Here is a 21,601-nt window from a genome sequence, read left to right as displayed (position 1 = left end):
TTATAGGGCTTGGGGAGATAACTCAGTGGGTGAGTGCTTGCTTTTCAAGCATAAGGACCTGAGTTTGGATCTGTAGAACTTGCATGAAATCTGGACATATCAATGTATGTCTATATCCCTAGTGTGGAGGAGCAGAGACAAGAGGATCTTGGAAGCTAACTAGTCCTCTGATCTAGCCAAAATTACTATCTTCAGGTTTAGTGAAATACCTGGTCTTCAAAACATAAGGTACAGAAACAACTGCAAAAATAATATCCTGACAACACTTCAAAAGGCCAGTGCACCTGCTAATGTGTGCACACATATATAATGTTTTTTCATTAAAAATTAAACTTGTGGCTGCACAGAGGGAGAGAGGAATCTATACCTCCATCTGTGGTAGCAGCTGAAGAACTGGTGGAGACAATCTTTCTGGACTCGGCTCTAGCAGAGGGAGTGCTTGCTGGGGTTGTCCTGGTGCAGTTTGCACTGTGGGGACACTGAAGTGCATGGAACCTTTGAACCAGAAGAAAAGATGTTTGGTTTTTACAAGCCAAATATGTACTGAAGTATAGAAGACTGCTGTGTATGCAGAGCCAAGTCCTCTAGCTCTTGGTTCAAGGATGGTAAATGCTATGAAAACGACTTCTAGAGCTGTTCTGGGTTGCATGAGACACGCTCAGGAGACATCTTCAATGCCTGCATGCTGCTTGTGAAAAGATGGAAGATGTTGCTCATAGGATAAGGGGGGGAGGAAGGGAAGGAGGGAGGGAGAGAGAGAGAAACAGACAGACAGACAGACAGACAGAGAGACAAAGAGAGAGACAGAGAGACACAGAAAGAGATGCGGGACAGAGGGAGGGAGAGAGAGGGAGGAGGAAGAGGAGGAGGGAGGGAAGGAGAGAGAAAGAGGGAGGGAAGGAGGGAGGGAGGGGGAGAAAGGGAGAAAAGAGAAGAGAAGAAAAGAGAGGAAAAGAAAAACAATTGGAATCATGTGGTAGATGCAAGAGCAGGACCCAATCTAAAGAAAACATTGAAACCAAAGGAAGTAAATTCTCTATCTGCAAACAGGATGAAAAGCAACCAGATCAGTAAACTGCAGAAGGAATTTAAATGCCACAATTATGATGCTCATAGCACCAGCTCAAGTGCCTCTCCAGCCCAGTCTCCATGCTACAGTAACGAGTCAGATAAGGGCTCAGATACAGAGATGGCTTCCAGTTCTAATAGAACTCCGTTTTCTTTTCTTTTTTTTTTTTTTTTTTCCTTCTTAGATCTTACCTACTGGAAAAGACAGAAACTATGTTGTGGGATCATCTATAAGGGCCATTTTGAGGAAGTCCTCATCAACACTCATCTCTTCAAGCAGTAAGAAAGATGCTGCTGAGAAGCCTGAGGATCAGGGGGCGGTGCCTCTGCCCACCTCCACTCAGGAGTGGTGACTGAGGTTCATTCAGAAGAGAGCAAAGAGCCACCTAAACTTTGCAAGGACCACAAAGCAAACTGACCTCCCATTTTTAAATTGGATACCTGCTATTTTGCCAAAAGACATTTTCTAGAATAGTTTTTAATGGGTTACTCTCCTTACCCTTCATCTAACAAACTCTGAAGTCAGTCTCTAGGTTACTGCAAGAAAAAAAAAAGTGTGCTTAATATTTAAGATGCTGAGTATTTCATAGGAAAAGATGAATGCTGCTGTAAAGGGTTCTTTAAGTCTCTTTGTAAAATTTTCTCTAATGAATGGAATTAGGGGAACGTTTACTGGACAGAGATGTTATTTGTTGTGCAATAAAACATGTAGTTTAGTCTTTCTGTGGAGAGGCAGTGGTGGGGGTATTTTTAAATGACTGGCTGTACTTGTTTTCCCTCGTGATAATTTGTCATAACGCAGTGGCATGAGCCAGAAGGTAGCTAAAATTTTTTAAATGCCAGTGTTGCCAAGGTTCTTATGATTCAGACCTGTACTCCTGATTATTAAGCAGGACAGACTGAGCTTTCTGCAAATAGCTTGAAGGAGGAAGCAATTTCTGAGCACACAAGTAGCACTGTGTTGCCTCCCTTTATCTTCATTTTGATAAAATATTTTATGTGGATCTTGTAAAACAGAACCAGATCTCCTCTTGTGGAAGGCCTGCCACTAGGATGGGAAAGGTCCTATAGGGATAGTACCAAAGCGTTGCCACAAAGAAAAGAACACCTGTGGTTAGAAACTACTTAATGAGAATGTGTAAGTCCTGGGGACACATGGAGCACAGTTGTTGCTGCCTGGGACGGGTTGCCTAGAGGGCTTACAGTATGTAAATATTGACATTGTTTGTGCAGGCTGATGTCAAGGCAATACGTGATTGGACAGTCAGTGGAGAGGTAGGCAGGGAAAGAGCCTGGAGGATCAAAAGAGGAGGAGAGGCAGAAATTCTGGAGGCAACGTGGAAGCAGACGTGTATGTTTCTCTCAGCGCATCTTTAGCTTGATGTGGTAGTTATGATTATTTCTAAGGGTTTCTATTGGTCTAATTTATTTTTCCTGGATGGGTAGTTTATATCTTTGTCTGCTGGTTATGAGTTTATTGGGTAGAGGGTTTGTGGATTGAGAATTTAACATATAAACCTGTTTGATAAGTTAATGACTGTTAGTCATGTTTCTACCAGGCTGTGGAGAATGTAAGCTAAATTCATGTTTGGTGGAGGAACAGCTGTGGCAAGTAGTTTCAGTGTTGTGGCCTGAGGCTCTGCGCAGAAACCTGTAGCCTAAGTTCCATACTAAAAGAGAGACAGCTGAGAAATGGTGGTGTGGGGACCCTGTGGTAGAGAAAGAGCCTGGGTGCCGGCACTAGCGCAGGATAAAAGGTTTCCCTTTTTAAAAATATTTACCACAACAGGTGTTCTTTGTTCTTTGCCTTGTCATAAACCTTATTAGGGTTTGGAGTTTTGTAGTTTTTCTCCCACTACTTAAAGTTGACTAGAAGAGTTAGTTGTGTGTTGAGGCTAAGTTGTTTGGTTAAGTTGGCTTCTTAGCATCAAGATAGCTGAACAGAGCTCCACGCCTAGATTTCAATGGTTCTGTTGGCTTTTCAGTGGAACCCAACTGAAATTGTCTAATTGGCTCCTCTCAAAGATCAGGAAAAACAGTAGTAACACTTGAGACCTCCTAGAGGAGGTGTACGTGGCTGCCTTAGTATTCTGTTGCTCATGATTATTTAACTGTATTTTTAAAAAATTTTAGAGTTTCACTACAAAGAGAAGCCACAGTTTGTGGCATCCTATAGTTTTACATTGTGATTTTCTTCCTTTTAGGAAAAACCTACCTAGTACTAGCTACCATGTACACAGACTGCCCAATGAATGGGTCATTTCTCCAAAACCCTGGTGTAGTACAGAATCCATACTTTGACATGGGATTTTTTTTTACATTTTTGCTGTAGTATTAGTGATAGAATACACTTTGATGCATCATCTCTACTTCTGTATTTATTACTAGACTCCAACCACAGCTTTCTCCCCCTCCACTGTGCCTGTAGGATATACTGTATGTAGTTGTGCACTTTGTATTAGTATATTAAAAATCTGCAGATCTGTTTTGTACTTTTTATACTGTTGGATACTTATAACCAAAACTTTACTCTCTATTGAATAAATTTAGTCTTATTAGAAAATAAAAACTTAAACTTGTGGATTATCTTGAAATAACATCTCCTATATTGATAGCACTGTATGTACCTCCTTTAGAAATATAGCTACTGTAAGGAAAAGATGACGGGGCACCAATGAAAGGAAAAGTCACTGAAAGGAAAAGTCACAGGGCACCAATGTTGTGAAAAGATGACGTCTCGGGTTTTGGCACCAATATTAGGGGAAGGTTGAAGAGAGTGGGAGGCAAAGGAGATGCCTCTGTGGGGCCCATGTTGGGAATCCCTTCCCCCTGAGGGACCAGCCACACAATGGTATAGTAGAGAATAGAGTTTATTCAGGTCATGGGAGAGTTAAGAGGATAGTAGAGGCAGAGAGAGAGGGGGAAGTAGAGGAGTAGAGAAGTAGAGGAATAGAGACTGGCCATGAGCACGTGGAGAGAGAGGGGGGAAAGGGAAGGGAAGAGGAGGGGTAGGGGTGGGATAGCAAGGCTGCAAGAGCACAAGAGCAAGAGAGAGATGAGGGGTCAAGCAGCTCCTTTTAAAGTGTCAGGTCACTGGGACAGAGCATAACTGGCTACTGCTGGGTGATTGAGGGGTGGGGTTTACAGAATCCCAACAGCTTCTATGTATGAAACTACTCTGAAACCACTTGCTGTGAGACCTTAGACAGTTAATCCAATGTCTTTACAACTTGAACTTTAAAAAAAAAAAAACATGGGTGTTTCAGTATCTTTTATGTCTAGCATTTTTAAATTGAATGGTAAATTAATTTTATGTGAATTTTCTCTGCAGATATTCAAAACTTATAATCATTTTTCTTCTATGTGCTCTTTAAAGTTACGCAAAATAAAATCAATGTAAAATGTAAGTTTCATAGCCCTTACTATAATATTGCTATTATAATAAATTTTATTTTCACATAAAAAAGAATAAAAAATTTCAAAACTCAGTTTAACCCAAGGAGATACAAATTCAGAAGACAATTAGGATTCCAGCCATTCACTATTTATGCTGTGTGTGTTTGGATGTGTGTGTATGCACAGGGAAATCAGGGTTCCTGATGTTCTTCAGAAGCCATTCACCTTGTTTATTTAGACAGGGCATCCCAGGCTTAGGGTTTACCAAATGGGCTAAGCTGAATGGACAGTTGGCCCCAGAATTCTGCCTGTCCATGCTTCCTCAGCACTGGGATTACAAGGACAGGTACAACTTTCACCTTTTATATGGTTGCTGGGTATTGAAATCAGATCGGTACGCTTGCACGGTAATCACGTTATGAGTGTGCAATCCCTCCAGCCCCTTACCAAACTATTTTCTAATGAAATGAGAAATAAAAAAACGACAAAAATTCCGCGTGTTTTTAATCCCAAGACTAGGGAAGCAGAGGCAGGTAGATGTCTGAGTTCACAGACAGCCTGATACACATAATGATTTCTGGCCAGCTAGGGCTGTCTAGTGAGATTCTGAGAAAAAGAAAACAAGCGCAAAAACAAAGACCTACACAAACAAATCAAAACAAAAATTAAACAGTTCTCATTATCGCTCCAGAGAACGAGTCAAACTCATGCACTGCAAAGCTTTCCCTTGTATACCATACAGTTCGTTACCAAACTATATTAAACATCAAGTTAATTCAGTGATAACCTAGTTCAGTGTCACACCACTGGTTGACAGGCCATGGCTGTATAAAGCTATTACTAAAAGCACTTATCCCCTGAAAAGCAGCAGAGAAAACATCAAAAGTGGTGCCCCCTACTGCTTTGCTCAAGGCTCATTTTTCCTCACATTACAAAGGTGTTCCTCTACCGGAAGTTCCCCGTTAGTCACGTGCCAAAGACTCTGCAATCAGGGTACCATAACGAGCCAATGAGATTTGCCCCCTTGGTACTTAAGACCCGCCCCTAAGCAAAGTTCTGAGGGAGGGCGGGTAATCGGCATTTTGTCACAGAAAGCTGCTGCTTGACCTGACGTGATTTTGCTCTTCTGGTAACGGAGTACCTCAGATTTTCCTTGCTATCTCCAGTTGTCCAGGACTGACATTTTCTTCAAGAATTGCCATCCTAAAACATGGAGCAATTCCGCAAGACAGTGGTTCCTCACTTTCTCACCAAACTCTGGGTGTTAGTAGACGACGCTGTCTTGGACCATGTGATTCGCTGGAGCAAGGTAAAAAGACTGCTGGGGAAAGGCGTGGGTACAAAAGAAAAGGATGTAACTTCAGAAAGGGTCTTTTATCAGGGTCGGAGAAATTTTCAGACAGGTTGAGGGACACAGGAACAGGAAGTTTCTGCGACCCACCAGCCCTTCGTTGGACACTCCGTTTCTTAAGATGATTAAGCTTTACTTCACCTAGTTTTATGATTCCTGGCAAAACTACCCTTATTTTCTACCCTTTTCAAAATTTTCTTTCTTTATAATCCATAAATATGCACAGTATGAGTAAAAAGTCACCCAGGGTAGGACAGCTTCACCATAAAAATACGAGTGGCCCCATACTCCTGATTTCCCGCCAAAGCTCGAATTTCTTGGGGTTTCTTAGTTTTTTATTCTATAGTACGTGGTATGGTCGTGAAATCATACAGTATGCTACATGAGTGCTCTACTACCAAATTATGCCACAAGCTTTTAGTATTTGTTTCTTTGAAAGACAGGGTTTGACTATTTAGCCCTGGCTGACCTAATAGTCACTGTGTAGATCAGGTTAGTAAACAGAGAAAGCTTTCCAGCCAAAAGTACCTAAACTATCAGTTTCTGAGAGAATAAACCTCATTTTGTCCCTAGGACATTATTAAATACTCATTGAGTGAGCTGAATGAATTACAAATGTACCCCTCACCGCTGGGATTATGATTTATATTTAACTTCTAATCATTCTGACTGGGGAAAAATCTTGTAGAATCTGTTAAGAGCAGACCATGTCCAGTTCCCTAAAATAATAGTCAGTCACTTTGGCAATGTATCCATTTGTTTTTGAAACAGACAGGGTCTCACTCTGTAACTCAGGTTGGTCTTGAATTCATAATCACCTTGCCTCAGCCTGCCCAGTGTTGGTAATACAAGATTGTACTACCACACTCTGCCAAGGTTAATTTTTTTAAGAAAATGTCAAGCAAAAATATAAATTGGGACAATGAATTCCAAAGTACCACAGCTAACTTCAAATAATTATCAACTCAGTAGCCATTGTTGTTTCATAAACAGCTTTTACTTGTAATTCATTTGAAGAAAATAGTGGATGTCATCTTCAGTTTATAATTTAGTCATGAGTATTGCTATTAAAATATTGATGTAAACATTTGACATTGAAGTAAACAAGATCTGGGATGTAGGTCAGTGGTTGGTAAAATACTTATTTATCGTATGAAAGACTACAACATCGCCAAAACTACAAAAGTAGTGATAATAAGTTATTTATTAATTCATTTTATTTGTTTACATTTCAAATTATATCCCGCTTCCCAGTTACCCCTCTACAAACCCCCCATTCCATCCTCTCTCCCTCTCTCCTTTGCATCTATGAGGGTGCTCCTCCACCCACTCTCCACTCCTGCCTCTTTACTCTAGCGCCCCCTACACCGGGGCATCAAGCCTCCACAGGACCAAGGGCCTCCCCTCCCATTGTTGACAGATAAATCCATCCTCTGTTACATATGTATCTGGAGTCATGGACCCCTCCATGATGCAGATACTCACAGCCAACCATCAGACTGAGCATGGAGACCCCAGTGAAAGAGTTAGGGAAGGACTACAGGGGCTAAAGGGACTGCAATTTCATAGGAAGAACAATATCAACTAACCAGACCACCCAGAGATCACAGGGACTAAGCAAATTTTTTGTATAGAATGCTCTGTTTTGAATATTGAAAATGAATAAAATTTGTTTGTGATAGTGATTTTAGTAGGCCATTTAACAATGGTACAAGAAAACATAGATTTTGAAGATGATTTATACTGCAGTTGTTTAGTTAGGATAGTGGACACTATAGTACTGATTTATTTATCTATTGTATTTTATTTTTAATTGTATGTGTGTAGCCTATATGCATATGTGTGACTGTATATGTATCATGTGAGTATGGGTGCCCATGAAGTCCAAAAGAAGATTTCAAATCCTTGAAATGGGAATTACATATGATCAGGAACTGCTGGATATGGGTGGGCACTGAGAAACAAACTTGGATCCTCTGCAAAAGTGTAACTACTCTTAACTTCTGAGCCAATTCTAGCTCCAGATATTGTTTTTATAATGAATATGGGATTACAAAACAAAGAAGAATATAGCTTCTATATTTTAGCAATATTGAAATGAGATTCATTTTTAAGTTATTGTTCTACTGAGACATTCCATTGTTGTTCAGCTCACTCAAAGAATGTAACTTCAAGGTGTGTTAACATTTCACAAGTGTTACAATCATCTCCACAATTTAAGAACTTTTTATCATTCCTGAAATATTAATTTCTGTCCATTTACAATAATTCCTCAAAGTGGAGTCATATTTAAATGGATGTCACCCTTGTTTCAATAACACTTGGTTTCCCCTCCAAATCTCATTTGTTTACACAGTGTCCTTTGAGAATATTCAGTGGGTATCTTTTCCAACAAGAAACCTATTTTAGTGGTGGAGCAATTCTTATTAACTGTGCTGTGTGAGACTAATAAGGAATTGCTGCCTTTGGTGGAAGTCTTAAACTTTCCTATAAACTGTCCATATGTGGTTGTTTGAATGAGAAATGCCCCCCATAGACTTGAGGATTTGAACACTTGGTTGCCATGTGGTATAACTGTGGGTAGCAGTTTAGGAGACTCGGCATCCCTGGAGAAAGAATGCCATTAGGAATAGGTTTCAAGATTTCAAAATCTTACCCACATCCAGTTCTCATTCTCTTTGCATCATCGTGTTTGTGGTTGAGGATAAAATCTCTTTGTTTCTGCTCTGTCTTCCATACCTCCCTTTCCTGATACTTTCTTAACCTTGTGGACCAATAAGCCCCAATAAATTCATCCTTTTGTGGTTTGCTTTGGTCATGGTGTTATATCACAACTACAGAAAGAAAACACAACACAACACAACACACACACACACAATCTTTTGTTCGAGTATTATTACAGTTCATGTACATTATGAAAATATTCTCCAATTAGACAAAGCAGTGTCTCTAGCCGACAGGAATCAAAGGCCCTTTGTCTTTAATGTGTGTCCAGTGAAATTAACTATTGTCCTCCCAGTTTATTTTTCTTATCTGAAAACATAAAATCAATTTTATCCATCATTGTTAAGTCATATGTCTCAGTTAGTTATTAAATTACTAGGCAAGGTGACATATTTTAATTGAGCCCAAAGTTCTTCAGTAGTATCAGACTTAAAGATCAGCAGAAGGTTTGTTTGCCAAGCTTCACTTAGATCATTTTTAGAAAACCAGAATTTCCCTTGATTCTGTAGAGTATGTTTAATAAGGTACTTTTTGTTAGAAATCTCCTGATTTTCTCCACCTCTTTAGGTAATCAATTATTATGGATGGTTTACTTTTTTGCAGTTGCTATCGTACACAATTCTGATCACACAATGGAAATATTTTCTAATTTTTCCAATGCTAGGAATCAAACTTAGGACCTTGTGCTGCTGAACAGACCACTGCCACTGAGCTAATCTCCAGACATCTTAATGTATAGCGATATTGTTCTTAAACTTGTGATCCTCCTGCTTCTGCCTCCCGAGTGCTAGATTACATATCTTATAACACTCCCAGCTAATTATCTGTGTTTTATATTTGAAATAATTTTTTTAATTTTTTTTGTATCCCCACAAAGAGTTGATAAAGAAATAGAATAATCTCATATTTTATAGATATTTTCTGACATTCTTTCATAATCTCTGAAGTCCAGTCAGTTCTGCGAAAAGTGAAACTGGTGTAGATTCTGGCTGTATATTAAGTTGGATTATAAATAGTCAAGAGCAGCAAAGCCAACTAAAGATAACCCCATTTTTCTAAAATGCTCAGATTCCCTATTAGAATAACTCAGGGGTCCCACTAATGACTACAATAGAGAAAAGTGCTAATCTCCTATGAGGGCTTAAGATCAGGTGTCCAGGTAAAAACTGGTGTGTGTGTGTGTGTGTGTGTGTGTGTGTGTGTGTGTGTGTGTGTGTGTTTGTGTGTGTGCGTAGGTAGGTAGGTAGGTAGGTCTGTAGGTACACAGATTACCTGCCTAGTACAATTAAGTAAATGACCCGGTCTCAAGAAAATAAGGTAGAGAAATAGAGCAAGACACTTAAGGCCCTCCTGTGGATTCCAGAAGCACAGGCACAGGCACCTGGGCACATCATATACATATACCCCACACAGACACACAAACACACAGTCTTGATGGTATAGGGGACTATAATGAGCCATGATAGCTCTAATGAACTAAATAGAGCCCTATGTGTAACTAATAGATGAGCAGGACTTTATTTTTTTTAGTCCTAGTTGAAGTAAGGAATCAAGTTTTAAAAACATGACATTTAAATTAATTCTTTTATAACTTAATTTAAATTTATAATTTAAGAGAATAAACAGCATATAAAATATTGTATTTTTATGCTTATTTTAAAATAAATTTTGTTACAGTCTACATTTTAAAATGTAAGTAAAGTTTTACGGCAGCCAACAGATTGGGAAAAGATCTTTACCAACCCTACATCAGATAGAGGCCTAATATCCAACGAACTCAAGAAGGTAGACACCAGAGAATCAAACAACCCTATTAAAAATGGGGTACAGAGCTAAACAAAAAGTTCTCAATTGAGGAATATTGAATATTCTTAGTTCTCAATTGAGGAATATTGAATATCCTTAGTCATCAGGGAAATGCAAATCAAAACAACCCTGAGATTCCACCTCACACCAGTCAGAATGGCTAAGATCAAAAACGCAGGTGACAGCAGATGCTGGCAAGGATTCAGAGAAAGAGGAACACTTCTCCACTATTGGTGGGGTTGTAGACTGGTACAACCACTCTGGAAATCAGTCTGCTGGTTCCTCAGAAAATTGGACATAGTACTCCCAGTTATTCCACTTCTGGGCATATACCCCAGAGAAGCTCCAACATACAACAAAGACACATGCCCCACAATGTTCATAGCAGCTCTATTTATAATAGCCAGAAGCTGGAAAGAACCCAGATGTCCTTCAGTAGATGAATGGATACAAAAATTGTGGTATATTTACACAATGGAGTACTACTCAGCTACCAGAAACAATGACTTTATGAAATTCCTAAGAAAATGGATGCATCTAGAGAATATCATCCTGAGTGAGATAACCCATTCACAAAAGAACAGACATTATATGCAGTCACTGATAATTGGATACTATCCCCAGAAAGCTCTGAATACCCCAGAAACAACTCACAGACCATATGAAGTTCAAGAAAAAACAAAGGCCAAAGAAAAAAGAAAAACCATTATGCTTAATATTTGCACCAAGAAGACTTTGACTAATTCCAGGTTGCATCCTGTTTTACATGTACTTTATGCTCATTGTAACTAGTAAGATTTTAATGCACACTAACAAACCTTTAAAAAAAATCAAGTACTGACAAAATGTATTTGTATACTTTTATGCAAAAATGCTTAAAATCTGTACATTTATCTTTTTTTTAAATAAAATTGTTCAATTTAAAAAAAATAAAGATCTCCTCTTTCCTCTGTAAAAAAAAAAAAAAATGTAAGTAAAGTATTTACAGTGTCATCCACTGATAGTGTTATCAGTTTACATAATATTGTTCTGTGTATGTGAATATCTTTTGTGGGGAGCCCGGGATGTTAGGGATTAAATCTAGGAAGTCGGTCTTTTATCTATAGTATTATCTCCTATATATGTCATTTACTAAGTGATTCATGTTATGCCTTTTGAAATTTTGTCTTTCTCATTAAAAATATATTATGAATATTTCCTTTCACTAAATCTTGTTATATAGCTTAATTTCATCATTGAATAATATTTATTTGTATAGATTTAATTATTAATTAGAATTATGGTAGTTTCTAGTTTTTGAACTCTATATACAAATCGTATGTAACTGTTACACTAGGTCTTAGCACGTATCAGTAATTATTCTCTATACAATCTGGAATTAGAATTTCTTAGCTAAACCTGAGTATTTGGGGACTTTGAATATTTACTGTTAGTAATATTAAGACCATTTCAATTCTGACTGTATGAATTCCTGTTTATCTGAACACTATTATTAGTTTACAAACAGTGGAGATTGATATCTTATTTAGTCTTTGTCAATTTGAAAGATGAAAAATTATATCTCATTGAAGTCATTTATAATCTAAACACTTTTCTTAAAAACATAATTGGTATCTTAGTTTTCTGTTGGTGTGATGAAATGTCTTAAAACAGGTGACTTATGGTGAGGATGTTTATATCAGTGTATAGTTCTAGGTCACAGTCCATCATGATGAAGAAAGTCTCAGTGGCAGGAGCTTCAACCAGCTGGTCACGTAGCATCCATAATAAACAGAGTAATGTGTGAATGCATACATGTTTCTCTGCTTCTTCCCTCCCTTTGTATGGCCCAAAATCTTTGGCTCAGAGAATGCTCCTACCTGCGAATAAGAGGGATCTTCTCCCATTATTTAACACAGGATAATCACCCATAGAAATGTTCAGAGGTCCATCTCCCAGGTTAACAACTAACATTAAACATTACATTTGACTGCTTTTTTAAAGTTACTACTTCATGCATTTTTTTTTTTTTTTTTTTTTTTTGGCCAAAGTTTGTAAAAAAGAAGTTTCCTTGGTCTTGGCAGACTTAAAATTCTCGGTCTTCTTGCTTTTGCTTTCTAAGTGCTGGGATTATAGATATGTTCTAACATGTATGCTTTTGCCTGTTTACATTTAATTTCTGAGGGTTTTTGGACATATGCTTTCATGATCAATCCATTACATTTTCCTCTATGTTATTTCTTTTGCTCATTGCTCATATTCTGTGTCTTTATGATATATTTTTCCCCATAATAAAGGGTTGAAAGCAGAGCCTCACATACTCAGTTATACTTCCAGTGTGAAGAATTTTATAGTTTGGGCTTTAATTTTTCACAAGTTTGAGGTTCATGAATTATTATTTTGATTTGTTGCTTTGGTGAAACCTTACTTTTTCCCAGTAAATAAACTACTTTTTGGTTTTTCTTTATTACAAGGATGGTCATAGCTTTCAGATTGTGAATGAAGAAATCTTTGCCAAAGAAATACTACCAAAATACTTCAAACATAACAGAATTGCAAGCTTTGTTCGACAACTCAACATGTGTAAGTATGATTTAATTGTATATGTATTTCTATTTGTCACAAAATAACCATTTTATCTTCAATGAATAAATACAAATGCACATGGAGTGGAAGCTTTTACTGTAGTATATTGGTTAAACCCTGTTTTGCTTTTCTTGTTCATTGAAGATTTGTCTTAGTTATTTTTCTATTGATGTTACAAAGCAACTTATTTTTTTTAAAAAACATTTGAATATTTTCAGAGTTACCATCCATGATCATCATGACAGGGATCATGGCAACAGGCAGGCAAACATGGCACAGAACAGTAGCTGAGAGCACACAGCTTGAAACACAATCACAAGGTGAAGAAAGATAACTGGGAAGAGTAGGATTTGAAACCTTAAATCCTACCCCCAGCGGCACACCTCCTCCAAAGAGGCCACGTTTCCTAATCCTTCCCAAACTAGGGAACAAATATTCAAATCTATGTTGGGCATTCTCCTTAGAACCACTATAGATCTCAACCACAAACACACACACACACACACACACACACACACATACACACACACACATACACACACACACACACACATATATACACACATACACACACACATACACACACACACACACACACACATACACACACACACACACACACACACACACACACACACACATACACATACACACATCCTCTCTGGAAAGATATGATTTAAATTTTTGAGCGATAGAGCACATACACCTGAATGGGACGAAAGATTTAGCCAGCTTAATCTTACTGTGCTATAAAGAACTGGAAGTAAAGAGATTTTTATCCCCATGATACAGCTAGGCAACTTACTGTCTTTATGAAATATATTTTAGTTTGCCTATCTCTAGTCTTTAAAGTTGTGAAAGCCTTATTTAGCACAAATGTGAATTACACTGTTCCATAGGCCTAATTTTTCAATATAATTTTATGTTAATAGTATGGAAACACTATAAACACAAAAGACACAAGCAGATACTGTATATATTTGAAAATAATGAATAAAATTCGTGTCTTTAATTTTTTAATCTAATGTACTTTGGTTTTTGACCTCAGTCTCTGCCTTCTGCTGGTTAGTGTCCTTACTGTATCTGCATTTCTGCATCCTCATCTGTATTGGTTAGACTCTGGCAGAGAGCCTCTCAAAGAACAGCTATATTATATTGTATTATATTATATTATTATGTATATATCATATATTTATATATTATATACTACTTAAATAAGTATATAATATACAATTATATACAATATACATATATATAATATAGATATATAATAACATATTTATTATGTATCACAAATATTACTTATATTTATAATATTTAATTTATGAATGAATATGAGTATAAATATTAATAAATATATAATATTAATATGTTGTTATATATTTACAAATATTCTATATAAATATTTATGTACAGCTATATATGTGTAATAGTGCAATAGACATGGAAATATAAATGTTCTTTTTTTATTATTTTATTGGATAATCTCTGTATTTCCATTTCAAATGTTATCCCCTTCACACTCCTATCCCATTCCTATTCCCCCTTCCCCTCAACTTGTTTCCACGAAGGTGCACACTCTCCCAATCACCTTCTCCACCTCAGTGCCTTGGCATTACCCTACACAAACATAATTCTACCTCTCACAACAAAAACAACAGGCTTGGTTTCATTTTAGACAATTTTTAAAAAGTTGTTTTTATTTTTATTTTTCTTAAAATTTTTATAAGGAAAATTTATTATTTTTTGTATTTTTTTACATTTTTATTGGATATTTTATGTATTTACATTTCAAATGTTATTCCCCCTTCCCCCATCTCCCATGACCCCTCCTCATGCCCTAGCATCTGTATTGATGCTGCCTCTCCCACCTCACCACCCTGGCATTCCCCTACACTGGGGAAATCTAGCCTTAACAGGACCAAGGGCTTCTCCTATTGATACCAAAAATGTCATCCTCTGCTATATATGCAGCTAGAGCCATGGGTACTTCCATGTGTACTCACTGGTTGGTATTTTAGTCCCTGGGAGCTCGCGGGGGGGGGGGGGGAGCAGGGGGTGTTGGCTGTTTGATATTGTTGTTTTTTTCTATGGGGTTGCAGACCCTTTCAACTCCTTCAGTCCAGTCTCTAGCTCCTCCATTGGGGTCCCTGTGCTCAGTCCAATGGTTAGCTGCAAGCATCCTCCTCTGTATCAGTAAGCTTCTGGGAGAGCCTCTCAGGAGACATCCCAAGTAACAACACTGAAGAAACTGACACCTACATCCCCACTACTCCTGAGTAGTCAGTCCTTCAGTAACATGGTGGGTATTCATGATGATATGGTGATGCAAGTCTTATTCAGTTAAGCACAGCTGTAGTGAGTTTGTGAGTGTAATGGCCATGTTCTGACCAGAAGACTGTGAGCCAAAAGTATTGAGAAATGTGAGAACAGGAGAAGAGAATATATATATATATATATATATATATATATATATATATATATATATAAAGAGAATTTATATATATATATATATATATATATATATATAAAGCAAGGATGGGTATATTGGACCATTTGGGAAGAGGAATGGGAAAAGGGAAATTATGTAATTATAATCTTAAAATATTAAAAATAATTTAAAAGAAATAAAATGTCTAAGAAACACCTTTAAAATAATTTAGTATTCTTAGTTATCAGGGAAATTAAGATTAAAATGGCTTTATGATTCTCTGTGATCAGATGGCCAACATCAGCAATACTGTTGACAACAAATGATCATGTGGATGTGGAAGGAGAACTACTTATACACTGTTGGTGGGAGTATAGTGTACTGCAGCCACTTTAAGAACTGGGATTGTGGTTTATCAAAAAGTTAGGAGCTCACAGAGTCTGAAGTGACAATCACAGAGCCTGCATGGGTCTGCACTTATCCCTCTGCATATGTTATGGCTGTTTTACACACACACACACACACACACACACACACACACACACACAGCACAATATGTCAAAAAAGGGGGAATGGTAATATTCTAAGAGCTGGAGGTATATGAATACATTTTTGTCAGTGCTTGGCTTTTTTTTTTTAAGGTTTGAAAGTGTGCATTAAGGTCTTACTAGTTACAATGAGCATAAAGTACATGTAAAACAGGATGTAACCTGGAATTAGTCAAAGTTTTCTTGGTGCATAAGGATTGAGCATAATGGTTTTTTCTTTTCTTTTTTTTTTTCTTAAACTTCATACAGTCTGTGAGTTGTTTCTGGGGTGTTCAGAGCTTTCTAGGGTTAGTATCCCATTATCAATGACTGCATATTCTTATACTTTTATGCAAAAATGCTTAAAATTTGTTCATTTATCTTTGTTTTTTAAAATAAAGTTGTTCAAAAAAAGAAAATGGATACATCTAGAGAATATCATCCTGAGTGAGATAACCCAGTCACAAAAGAACAGACATAATATGCAGTCATTGATAATTGGATACCAACCCCAGAAAGCTCTGAACACCCCAGAAACAACTCACAGACCATATGAAGTTCAAGAAAAAACAAAGGCCAAAGAAAAAAGAAAAAGAAAAACCATTATGCTTAATATTTGCACACCAAGAAAACTTTGACTAATTCCGGGTTACATCTTGTTTTACGTGTACTTTATGCTCATTGTAACTAGTAAGAACTTAATGCACACTATCAAACCTTAAAAAAAAGCCAAGCAATGACAAAAATGTATTTGTATACTTTTATGCAAAAATGCTTAAAATTTGTACATTTATTTTTGTTTTTTAAAATAAAGTTCTTCAATAAAAAACAAAAGAGCTGGAGGGCCAGGAAGTCCTGCTGCAACAGTGTGTCTCCCAGAAATAATAGGGAAGTTTCACCTAGATACCTCAACAGTATGGCATCCTAATCAAGACCTGAACAAAGACAGCACCAATAGACATACTAATGTGAAAACCAGAAATCTCACAAGACTCAAGCCCTAGACAATATAGGCAACTAATGACTACTGAGAATAGAAGAATTAATCTTCCCCATGGATGATCCCCTTAATTGATTAAACAATACCAAGTGATCACCCAGAACCTGGAAATCTCGTAATACAAGCAACAGTAAATAGACTCAACAAGTTGTATTTATAATTAATGTGTGTGTGTGTGTGTGTGTGTGTGTGTGTGTGTGTGTGTGTGTGTAACAACATTAATTAAAGAAAATGAAGCCATAAATTTTAGGAGGAAGAAAAAGGTAAATGTGGAAGGGGCTTATGGGATGAAAGTAAGGGCAGAAATGATTTCATAGAGATTCCCACCATACCCCGACATACAGCAGCTACAGACTTTCATTTATTTTCCTGGTCCTCTGGCTCTATCTCCTGTCCTGTCTCACGCCTGATCCTGAACCAACCCATTTTTCTCCTCATCCTCTCTCCCAAACAATTCTCTTCTTCCTTCTGCTTGTTATGGCTATTTATCCCTGCCTCTAAGTGAGATTCAAACATCCTTGCTTTGGCCTTCATTCCTGTTTACCTTCTTTGGGTCCATGCAGACAGGAGCCCAGCATAATGGTCCTCTGAGAGGCCCTACCTAGCAGTTGACTGAAACAGAGGCAGATGCCCACAGCCAAACATTGGTCAGGGACTCTTATGGGAGAATAAGGAGAAGGATTGCAGGGCCCTAATAGGGATAGGAACTCCACAGGAAGACCAACAAAGTCAGTAAACCTGGACCCTTCGGAGTTCTCAGAGACAGCCACCAACCAAACAGCAATACCAAGGCTGGACTGAAACTCCCAACACATATGTAGCAGATGTGCAGCTCAGTCCCCATGTGTGTCCCACAACAGCTAGAGCAGACTGTTCCTAAAGCTGTTGTCTGTCTGTGGAATATTTTCCCCAACATGGCTGCCTTCTCTGGCCTTGGTGGGAGAGGATACACCTAACCCTGCAGAAACTTGATCTGCCATAGTAGGGGGAAACCCAGTGGCCCTACCCTCTCAGAGGAGAAGAGAAGGGGAGATGAGGGGAGGAACTGTGTAAGGGGGGAGTGGGAGGGGCAGCAATTAGGATGTAAAAAAAATAAAAATAAAAAAATAAATGTTAAAAAATGATAAATCTTTACAAAAACGGAGAGAATAAAGGAAGGAGGAAAATGGAAGAAGAGAGAGGGGAAAGGAACAAAGGAAAGAAAAACAAAATGGAGAAAGAATGGGAAGGAAGGGAGGTTAGGGAAAGAGAGAGGAGGACAGAGCATTGCTAGTTCACAAAATTGCAGTTACATTTTAAATTAGTATAAAAGTGAAGGCAGGCCCAGAGAAATGTATCAGTGCATAAAAGGATTTGTCCCTAAGCCTGATGACCTGAGTTCAGTTCCTGGAACCCATAAGGTGGAGTTAGAGAACTCCTGCTATCTATATTCTGACCTTTACATGTATTCTATGGAGTGCATGTACATGCATAAGAATGAAAGGAAAGGAGGGGGGATGGAGGGAGAGAGGGTGGGTAGGGAAAGATCATTGGTGGAATAACACATATCTCTATGTAGTCACTCGCTTGACTACAACATCTGTGTATGTGTGACCATTAGTGTCTGCTCAGGTCAAGTGTCTTCTGTATGTTCATACTTGCATGGATGCAGATGCAGAACTTTTCTCTATGTTCTCCCTTTTCCGGAAAAACATTCAAATTCTCTCTATGCAGATAGTTGCATATTCACATATATAGAGTCTGAAACATATAGTCACTAATGTAGGTTCATTTTTTAATTCTGTCTGCATTCATTCATGCATGAGTATTTTTGTTCTTGTTATTAATTAATTTCCAAGACATGTAACCCTGGCTATCTACATTTTGTGAGTTTTATTATAAACACACTCGAAATATGACCATCTAAACATAATGAATTTTTACCTCTTATATGTTCCCAAGTTCATGTTATAATTGTGAATGTATTTGTATTTCCTGCTTTGTTATCGTATTACAAACAAAAAAAATCAACTTATTGACTTATAAATGCTCCACAGAACTGGGCACAGTAGTTATAGTTGAATAAATGGTGTTTGGTAAAGGTAGATTAAATGGTGTTAGTGCTCGTAAAATGTGGGGTGCCTCTAGAAGGCCAAGCATGGCAAGCATGGCTCTGGCAGCTCTTACCCTTTCACCATTTCTTCTGCCTGCTAGATTGTCAGATTTTATTTCTAAAGATAGTCACAAAAGTTTATTTCCTTATCTGGCTACTTCCTGCTCTTGAGACTGACCACCAAGGCCGAGCTATGAAAATCCTGAAACAGTGAAACTCTGCCTTTTGACTACCCTAATTAGCTCAATCAAACTAAACTAATTCATCCTAGCAAGCAGTTTCCCTTTTTCTCTTTACAGCCACCATTTGCTTATAGACTGTATCTGTCTTCTTACCATCCAGAGGCAGTCCTTTGTCTCTCCAGGGCAAATTGCACCCATATCTCCCTTGTTTATTTCCCATTCTCCCTTGTCCTATGCCTCCTGTTTATGTCTCTTATTATTCTCTGACTTTTGACCCTCTGTGGTAAATGACTCTTCTTCCTGCTGAAACCATGGTGTTGGAGTTTCTTGTGCCAATGCCAGTCTTTTCCATTTGGATAATTGATAAGAAAACTTAAAGTTATAGATTCAGGTGGCCAGAGAAAGTGCTAACTAGTTCATTTGTAAGTGTGCCCTACACTGTCAAGAAAACAAAACGGCAGCCAACAGTTTGGGAAAAGATCTTTACCAACCCCACATCAGATAGAGGCCTAATATTCAAGGTATACAAAGAACTCAAGAAATTAGACACCAGAGAATCAAACAACTCTATTAAAAATGGGGTACAGAGCTAAGCAAAAGTTCTCAATTGAGGAATATCGAATGGCTGAGAAGCATCTAAGGAATTGCTCAACATCCTTAGTCATCAGGGAAATGCAAATCAAAACAACCCTAAGATTCCACCTCACACCAGTCAGATTGGCCAAGATCCAAAACTCAGATGACAGCAGATGCTGGCGAGGTTGTGGAGCAAGAGGAACACTTCTCCACTGTTGGTGGGGTTGTAAACTGATAAGACCGCTCTGGAAATCAGTCTGGCAATTCCTCAGAAAATTGGACATAGTACTACCTGAAGACCCAGTTATTCCACTTCTGGGCATATACCCCAGAGACACTCCAATGTACAACAAAGATACATGCACCACAATGTTCATTGCAGCTCTATTTTAATAGCCAGAAGCTGTAAAGAACCCAGATGTCCTTCAGTAGATGAATAGATACAAAAATTGTGGTATATTTACACAGTGGAGTACTACTCAGCTATCAGAAACAATGACATTATGAAATTCTTAAGAAAATGGTTGCATCTAGAGAATATCATCCTGAGTGAGATAACACAGTCACAAAAGAACAGACATAATATGCAGTCACTGATAATTGAATACTAACCCCAGAAAGCTTTGAACACCCCAGAACCAACTCACAGACTATATGAAGCTCAAGATAAAAAGCCCCCCCACAAAAAATGATGAAAGCCTCATTCCTTCTTAGAAAACAAATAAATGTATAGCAGCCTCTCTGAGTGTGGTACACCTCAACCTCAAATAATTAATAATCCAAGAGCTAAGATAATAGCCTTGTGGCAATTTTTGGTATTCACAGATCATTAGGCTTAACCTAAACCCAACAAGAAATCTGTTTCCATGTTATGTTCTGTCCTACATGTACTTCATGCTTATGGTAACTGGTGGGATTTCTATGCATGCTATCAAACCCCTAAAAGAATTAAGTACTGACAAAATTATTTATATAATGTTATGCCAAAATGCCTTTAAAAAACTGTAAATGTATCTCTTTTTTTAATAAAGTGGTAAGAAAAAATAAATGAATAAAAATAAAAACAATAAGTGTGTCCTAAATGGAAACGAATTGTATTTGTCATGTAAAAATATGTTTTTATGAGAAAAATAGGAACCCTTATGTGATTAGTATTTATCTGATTTAATAAAGGATGCAAAGATTTGAAATAAAAATTAAACTTCCCACAAAATAATAGAAAAATAATCCTTTAGAGAGTAAAACTTGAAATTAGTGTTCCCTTTTAGATCATATTTGGGCAATTCTCTGCTATTAATTAAGCACAGATAAGTACATTAACCTGTGTTTAACCTCATTACTTCACAAGCACTGAGGCCATGCTCTTGAAATGTATTCTATTACCCTCCTCACCCCCTTTTATTTTTATTAGATATTTTCTTTACTTAGATTTTAAATGTTATCTCCTCTTTCCCAGTTTTCTCTCTAGAAACCCCCTATTTCAACCCCCTTGTCTCTATGAGAGTATTCCCCCACCCACTCACCCATTCCCTCCCACCTTCCCATCCTGGCATTTCCCTACACTGGGACATTTAGCCTTACAGAACCAAGGGTTTATCCTCCCATTGATGCCCAATAAGGCCATCCTCTGCTACATGTGTGACTGTAGCAATGGATCCCTCCATGTGCACTGTTTGTTTGGTGGTTTAGTCCCTGGGAGCTCTGGGGGCTCTGGCTGGTTGATATTGTTGTTCTTCCTATGGGGTTACAAAGCCTTTCTGCTCCCCCAGTCCTTTTTCTAACTCCTCCACTGGGGACCTTATTCTCACCAATGGTTGGTTAAGGTCCTCTGACTCTGCATTTGTCGGGTGCTGGCAGAGCCTCTACAGGAGACAGCTATATCA

At 37.8% G+C, this 21,601-nt stretch overlaps 1 protein-coding gene and 1 pseudogene across 2 annotated transcripts in view; both read left to right on the top strand.

Moving 5' to 3' along the window:
* The first annotated feature begins 514 nt into the window (after positions 1-514).
* Positions 515-1,421, top strand: LOC308414646 (SIN3-HDAC complex-associated factor-like; annotated as a pseudogene). Its single transcript has 2 exons — positions 515-706; positions 938-1,421. The product of its transcript is annotated as an SIN3-HDAC complex-associated factor-like (transcript).
* Positions 1,422-5,674: 4,253 nt separating this feature from the next.
* Positions 5,675-21,601, top strand: part of LOC308416080 (heat shock factor protein 3-like) — a gene marked incomplete at both ends in the record, with an annotated part of 41,701 nt that continues 25,774 nt past the window's right edge. The window contains 2 exons of the mRNA XM_080911103.1: positions 5,675-5,773; positions 12,799-12,907. Of these exons, the coding sequence (XP_080767229.1) occupies positions 5,675-5,773; positions 12,799-12,907 (208 nt within the window). The remainder of the gene's footprint in view (positions 5,774-12,798; positions 12,908-21,601) is intronic.

The sequence above is a fragment of the Micromys minutus genome (genome assembly GCF_963924665.1).
Source record: "Micromys minutus genome assembly, chromosome: X".
Lineage (NCBI taxonomy): Eukaryota > Metazoa > Chordata > Mammalia > Rodentia > Muridae > Micromys > Micromys minutus.
The sequence above is the reverse complement of the archived record's forward strand: the minus strand, read 5'-3'. Positions and strand labels throughout refer to the sequence as shown.